Raw genomic sequence first — 7,584 nt, 5'->3', positions numbered from 1 at the left:
TAATAAAGTTAAGAAGCTACTTCAATCAAAATTTTTAATTAAAGACTTGGGTCTATTAAAATATTTTCTTGGAATTGAGGTAATTAGATCCTCAAGAGGCATCTGCCTTTCACAAAGAAAGTATTGTCTAGAACTTTTAGCCGAATTTGGTCTTACTGCTTCCAAACCAGTCAACACCCCCATTGAACAAAACTATTCGGTCACGTCTTTATGTAAACAAAACAATGAGTTTCTAGTAGATATAACTGGTTATCAGAAACTAATAGGGAAACTCATTTATTTATCTCACACTAGACCAGATATATCTTACTCTGTTCAATTTCTTAGTCAATTCATGCATAAACCCTCTAAAGGGCATCTTCAAATTGCTTTAAGACTTTTAAGGTACCTAAAAAGCTCTCCAGGAAAAGGAATTCTGTTTGAGAAAGGGACCTCATTTGATTTGACTGCATATGCTGATTCAGACTGGGCAAATTGCTTGGACTCAAGAAGGTCAGTAACCGGTTTTTGTATTTTTTTAGGGAAATCCTTAATATCATGGAAAAGTAAAAAACAAAGTACGGTTTCTCGGTCTTCTGCTGAAGCTGAGTACCGTGCAATGTGTTCAGCTACAGATGAAATCATATGGTTGGTGAATCTACTAAAAGAATTAAATGTTCAGACAACATTGCCAATCTCTTTATTTTGTGATAATTCTGCTGCAATTTCTATTTCAGCTAATCCGGTTTTTCATGATAGAACTAAACACTTCGAAATTGACTTATTTTCAAGAGAAAAAATATCTTCTGGTTTTATTAAAGTCTTCAAAACCGAATCAGAAAATCAGTTAGCAGATATGTTTACCAAAGGACTCTTGGTAAACCATCATAAAAGCATGTGCAACTCGCTTAATTTATTTGATATATTTGGATATTAAATTGAGGGGGGGTGTTAAAAATATATGATTCTCTCAATGTAATATCAAATCTTATCTAATGTCATGGTTTTATTTTTGTTTGTTCCATGTACTTTTGTGGGCTTCTCTCATTGTTCCTGGGGTACTCAAGTTGAACACCTCAAGTTTGTCCAGCCCACTTTCAGTTCCAGACTCAGGCCCATTTACTGCATATTATTTGCTTCCTCCCAAAGTTACTAGAAGACGCTCCTGTTAGCTGTCATTGTGGAATTGATTGAAGATCCCTTGATTATTGGAATTTATTTGTGGAGATTGATTACTTACCCATTCCATGCTACCTTATGTCAATTATTTAAGCAGGCCAGAGTTTGTTGCAATACACAAGCGAGTATTACAAATCTCATTCTTCTATTTTCTTGTAATCATTGGATTAGAAATTATCCAAGTATTTTATCACCCGACTAAGTTAGTCGATTTTCTTGTTCTCTGTTTCTTGAACCATTGAATCAATAAAATTATCTTATTTGACAAAAGACGATGAAAACAACTAGTAATAGAAGGAAGATTGAAATGCAAGGGCAAAAAGAAAACCATTTCAAATCACCACCTAAAAAGCCAACACTACACTACATCCAAAATGTTATCACAAATATAATCCAGTGCTAGCCAATCTTTTATATCTATTGCCGATATGACTTCCTATGGGAGTCAGGAAGTGGTGAAGTATCAATGAGAGTGAAGCCTGACCTTCGAGATCTAGAAACCTGCAAGACAAAGAAGATGTCGTTAACCTTGTTACAGGAGGGATATGCCGTAATCAAGCATGACCGTGAGAATAAACTAGTGTGTTTTCACAATGACAGATCAAGTAAATTTTTATACAGGGTTGGATAAAGCTGTTGTCAAAATTTCATAGTGGTGGTCGAGATTTTAACACATAATTTCTAAAAAATATATTTTTGCAGGGTACCGTTGATCCGTTTACTATAAGTATAGGGTACCGTTGATCCATTTACCATAAGTATAGGTCTGGTCCGCCCATGTGTGTTGAGGCTAATTAATAAGAGAGTATTGGATGTTAATACATTATTGTTATTGAATGACAAAGCGTACATAATATTGGTGTTGATCCATCTCGGGCAAGCGACCTGGCTTACCTACTGGTTGCTACTAGTAGAGGTGGGCAAATAAACCAGTTAACCGAATTAACTCGAAAATCGAACTGAAAATAGAACCAGTCTGAAACTGATTATGTAGAAACTGGTTTGGAACCGATTGAAATCGTAGGTTCGGAACCGGTTTGTAATTCTCTCTGCCGAAACCGGCTAAGTCCGTCCTCGAGAATTTAATACCTCAGCCGAGCCAAAATAAAAAGGCTCGTAGGTCTTAACGAATTTTTTTTATTCGCTAATATACATGGATAAAACTTTTATCGACGATTTATTAAAATTAGAAACCATTCTGAGCATGTAATTATCTCATAAACCATTGCAAATAACCTTATTTTTAACACCGAAAAACATATATATGTAATATGTATAAAAAAGTTTGTGCCCCCGAAACTTATGCCCCGACCAATGGTGTCGTTCGCACACCCTCCGAGCTTTCTCTGCGGCTAACCAAACCGAAACCGGGCAATACCGGGCAAAAAGCGGTTAAAACCCGAACTGAAACCAATCGTAACCTGATCAAGAAACCGGTTTCATCCCGAACTGAAACCGATTATAGCCAGTTTTGACTTTTGTCGACCAAACTAAATCCTTTTCAACCTAAACCGATTTTGAGTTTTAAACCTGTTTATGCACACCTATCAACTTCAAGAAAATCATTTGAAAGTTCATTAATATATATATTTATCGTCAAATGGTGATTGACAATTAAATTCGATATCACGATTGGCATGAATGATTTATCATTTATCTCGTGACGACACAATGAACGACAAACGTACTATCATAATCATTTATGGTAATGGAGAGTCAGACGAACATATCACCAACATGTCAATGATCGTTATCTACGTGTTCATCGATTTTATCAATTTATCTCAATCTCTTCACCCATGATTACGATACAAACCCTAGTTTTTTCTAGAAACCCCAAATCACACGTCCTATGGATTTAAAAACCATGAACAAAGGCTTCAATTACACCCTCAAACGAAAGAAATTGATTCTTCTTCTCGGTGCCTTAGGCTTTTCATCTTACACCGCGTACAAAGTTTACAATTCACCTTCAATTGTTAAAACCAGACGCACAACAATCAAGATCTTATCCGCCTTAGCTTCAATAGCCCAATTTGTCGGTGACTCAGCCGAAACGTTAAGCGTAATTACAAACGACTTGAAAGATTTCATACAATCGGATTCTGATCAAATCCCATGTAGTTTGAAACAAGTGTTCAAGATTACAAAATCCGATGAGGTTTCGGACACAATTGTTAAGGCTTCAAGGGCCTTAACGATTGGGATTTCTCGTGGGTTTCGAATTGAACCCGATTCGGGTTCGGGTTTTCCTGATCGGGCTTTGGATAAGTTGTTTTCACCCGCGGGTGCGGGTTTTGTTTCGGTTGTGGTTGGTAGCTTTTCAAGGAATATGGTTATGGCGATATGCGCTGAGAGAGTGATTGGGTCTGGTTCGGGTAATTCGGTTGAGAAATGGGTTGATGTGATCACGGATGATAAGTTTAGGAAGTTAATTGGGGATTGTATTCAACAGTTTGTGGCCACTATGGTGACTGTGTATCTTGACAAGACGATTGATGTAAACACGTATGACGAGATAATATCCGGTCTGACTAACCCGAAACATGAACAACAAGTGAGAAACTTGATGGTGTTGATTTGTAACCGTGCGGTTGAGACTTTTGTTAGGACTTCGCATCAAGTGTTAACGAATTCGAAATCTAATGGTGGTTCGGTTTCAAATTCAAATTCAAATGCAAATTCAATTTCGAATGCGACGTCTGCTTATTTGATACGGAAAGGTTCGTCTACTATTAGTAAGGTTTTGGATCGACAAGAACTTATGTTGAGTAAGTTGAAACCGAGTAATATTCATGGGAATATGAGATTTGTGCTTGATTTAACCGGAAGGGTGACACTTGCAACGGTAGGATTTATGTTAAATCAGTTATCCGGGCGTATGAAAACAAGGTTTCTTGAAGCTTACAAGTATGTTAATGCTAAATCTTTGATCGTTATGACCGTATGGATTTCGTTGTATTTGCACATCTTAAGTGGACCATGGAGTTTGATACGAGTCTAGTCGCATATGTCTTGTTTTGTGTTTATGTACATATGTTGTTGTCAAATGTCATAGTTATAAGAGTTAAAAAAATCGCGGAAATAACAATATACATAAATAAAGATTCAATGTTTTTCATGGGTTTTTCTTTTGTGTATAGATATAGTCTATATGAGCAACTAGTGTTCTTCTCATCAAGCACTCGTCTTCATCGATCCCTTGACACGATTCTTCAATAGTTTCTACACCATCCTACAAAAAAAATAATAACATTTAGTCAATTTTAAAAGAAAATGAAGTCAATGTTGATGGATACATGATCACATGATTTCAATGTTACCTTATTTTGTTGTTTTGTAACGGTGGTGGCGACAGGGCGGGTGGCATCGGACGGGTTAGAGCAGAGGATGAGGGCTAGTATGAGCAAGTGGGTGATGGTTGGTCTAGACATGGTTGTTAAGGTTATTAGTGTACATGGAATGATGTTGGAAGATATGAATTTATAGAAATCAATAAGTTTGGTGTGAAAGGAAGACTTGAGAATGAAGATATTATAATGATGTAAAGCCGAATCTAGAAATGATTAAATGTTTTTAAAAAGATGGATGTGAAATGATATGATTAAAGGAATAAACAAGACATGGAATATGACCTGCAGGTCAGCCAAAAATTTGGCCTGTAGGCAAATTGATTAACCTGCAAAGGTCCACCCGTGAAGGCTTGTGGTTCACCCGTGGTGCTCTGATTATGGTCAACCCAATGGCATATGTTAGTGGTTGGTTGTTGCAAGTTATTAATAAGTTTGGCCAAAATTCGGTGGTTATGGCATTTTGTCAAAACATGTGGTGTGCATCTAATTCCAACTATTGTAGTGATAAGTGGTGTGCATGGGAAATTTTGGTAATCATCCATTAATATTGGGTCGGTTTATGTAAAGTGAGTTGTTAAATCTTTTTAAGGTTGATTATTCATATTTTGAAATCCATAAAGAAGTTAAAAACCGCGTTGGCCGTGTGATTTAAGTATTTAACATGTCGGTCATACGGCTATCATGGAATGTGCAAGTTGGAGGTTTGTGGATGATAAAAAAATGTGTTGAAACGAATATATTCTGTATTGTTATTAAATACATGAAGACTTTTCTTTTGTATCTCTAGTGGTTATGAGTTAATAAGTTTTAATAACATTGACAGAATATTATGATTGTTCATTGGTAAATGGTAATCATAATGAAGTCTTGATTGATCTATATAAAACAAAGTTGATGTACGAATTTCCTTCATATATTTTTTTTTATATGTAAGCGCATGTGTTATTACTAGTGAGCACCGTCCTGTAGGCGTTGCTTTAGCACGGGAGAATTTCACTCACCATGGGTTATACATAGTGAATGGCGCTGCATGATTTATTTAATGATTTTAGTACACTTTGGTAACTATTTTAATATAATTCGCGCTTATTCTGTTGCTCCCGTGCTAGCATGTGCTCATGACTTTCAAGCATGGTGGTTTGGTGGGTTGCCTTTCATGGTTGTTATATGTGAAACGAAACTGTGAGATGTGAGTTCGCATCGTAAGCGACATGCAGACATTGTTTTGCATATAACATCCAAAAACATGTGGGTTTGAAATGTGAAATGTGGTTGTGGTGTGAGGTGAGGATATATTAATTATTATTGGGTTAAATATAACTTAATATTAAGAAAACAAATTTTCAACCTCGCTTCACACCCTTGCGCTTGTCTGTGGCGAAGTTCAATGGTACTAGTGCCACTGTATTGCAGTTTACGTCCACTTCACAGTTCACACCACCATAAGGCCCATAACACGTGGTCGTATGTGCTCACACCACCTTTGCTTCAGGCCTCCCTTTCTGAAGGCCTTTCAATTTTAACTTTCTTTTTATACATATGTTGATTTGGGCTTTGCATTTAACTTTCCTGGATATATTTGTTACAAGAGATATTGCTTTCATCTTGGTGGTAAAAAAAAAAATTCAGTAGATTTTCTCATGAAATAGTTAATCTAATAACATCAGTTGTTGATTTAGTTAACGCTATTACTAACACTAAATGCTCATTAAGATTATTGGAAACATGAATATGCATTATCATATTCTCATGTGTTAAAATCATAAGCATATTTTAATTTCTTTTAAAGGATTTCGATTTATAAATTCGCTTTAGGCTTATGAAAAAGGTTGAACCGGCCCTGCTCACCTCTCAGTCCATTCAAAGGACCTTCAAGTTTGTAGCGTGAGGTGGTTGTGCGGCCGAAGGAATAATCCAATGACGTTGCCGAATCCCCGTTAGGATAAACTGGTGAAGTTATTATTCATGTAGCTATCTATGTGACTATGTGTGAACCTAGAAACATATTAGGTAAAGCTTTAAACCCGTGTAAAGAAATATTATACATGTTGAATTGAACGCATTCGTAAGTTCCCCATAAATTAAACGTTTTAGGAACCATAGTTATAGTTTATTAAACAAAGTCGTCATTTTACAATTTCTAAACGGAGATTCATTTAGTAATTGTTTTATTAGATTCATAAGTTTTGGTTTACAATTGTATAGTATTAAGGTTAAAATAAAAATAAAGTTTTAATGTTGAGATGGAGATATAGAGCCACAGGTGTTAATGGAAGTGGTCATAGACCCGTGCCTGAATTGATTTGAAGGATCCTCACCAACCCAGGAAGAAAACGACAGAAATGGTCAAAGTCAGAGTTGACTCAAAATTATAACAACATAAAGAAATTATATGAACGAATATTGTCCACACACATGGGCTGTTTAGGTCGGGTGCCTATTCCCATTCTAGAATACATAGCTAAAAGTTTCATACATATTCTTCTTAATAGCTTGCTAGTGAAGCTATCCACTAAACATGGTTATAAAGAAGTTTTTTAACGGGTTACCTATATATGTCCTCCGATACATATCCATATGGTTATCTCGATTGAACAACTGTCGATTTAAATATCACCTGGGAATTAAGCCATAAATAGAGCATGATGAAAAGTCATTTTTTTTTGTCTTTGATTCTTAATATCTTTATTAAATAAATAAATTGTTATTTATTCATAAAAATAACATGTCATCACAATAGGTATAATTATGTTTAAATAAATAACTTATTTTTATTTGTTTATGGCGGCGACTTATCATCGCTAAAATGTGTCTATGGTGAAGACGCTTATGGAGACAAGAAAAACCTATACTTACGATCCTTTGGAGCCGACAATTACGGCAAAATCATCGCCATAGGCTTTTTTTACCCTATAGCAACGACATGTCGTCATGACATCCCAAACTTATGTCATCGCAAGAGGATACATTTGTCATTGTTCAGCGACTCAATACTTTAAGGGTTGTAAAATGTTCGAACTTGTTTGTAGGATCCAGTTTAGAAACCATATGTCGTATTATTTATCATACCATT

The 7,584-nt window shown here is 35.7% G+C and overlaps 1 protein-coding gene and 1 pseudogene across 1 annotated transcript; one reads left to right on the top strand and one right to left on the bottom strand.

Moving 5' to 3' along the window:
- Positions 1 to 2,693: 2,693 nt before the first annotated feature.
- On the top strand, positions 2,694 to 4,286 carry LOC143548870 (protein PHLOEM PROTEIN 2-LIKE A10 pseudogene; annotated as a pseudogene).
- On the bottom strand, positions 4,226 to 4,741 carry LOC143548871 (phytosulfokines 3-like). The gene is made up of 2 exons (XM_077039925.1): positions 4,482 to 4,741; positions 4,226 to 4,393 (listed from the first exon to the last, which is right to left on the bottom strand). Exons 1-2 carry the CDS (start codon positions 4,590 to 4,592, stop codon positions 4,277 to 4,279), a joined length of 228 nt encoding a protein of 75 aa, XP_076896040.1. The 5' UTR covers positions 4,593 to 4,741; the 3' UTR covers positions 4,226 to 4,276.
- Between the last annotated feature and the right edge of the window lie 2,843 nt (positions 4,742 to 7,584).

The sequence above is a fragment of the Bidens hawaiensis genome, unplaced genomic scaffold (assembly GCF_021521415.1).
Source record: "Bidens hawaiensis isolate Kalapana, Puna unplaced genomic scaffold, B.hawaiensis_p1.1 tig00015291_1, whole genome shotgun sequence".
NCBI lineage: Eukaryota > Viridiplantae > Streptophyta > Magnoliopsida > Asterales > Asteraceae > Bidens > Bidens hawaiensis.
Note: the sequence above shows the minus strand (reverse complement) of the source record. Positions and strands in the feature narration are given on the sequence as shown.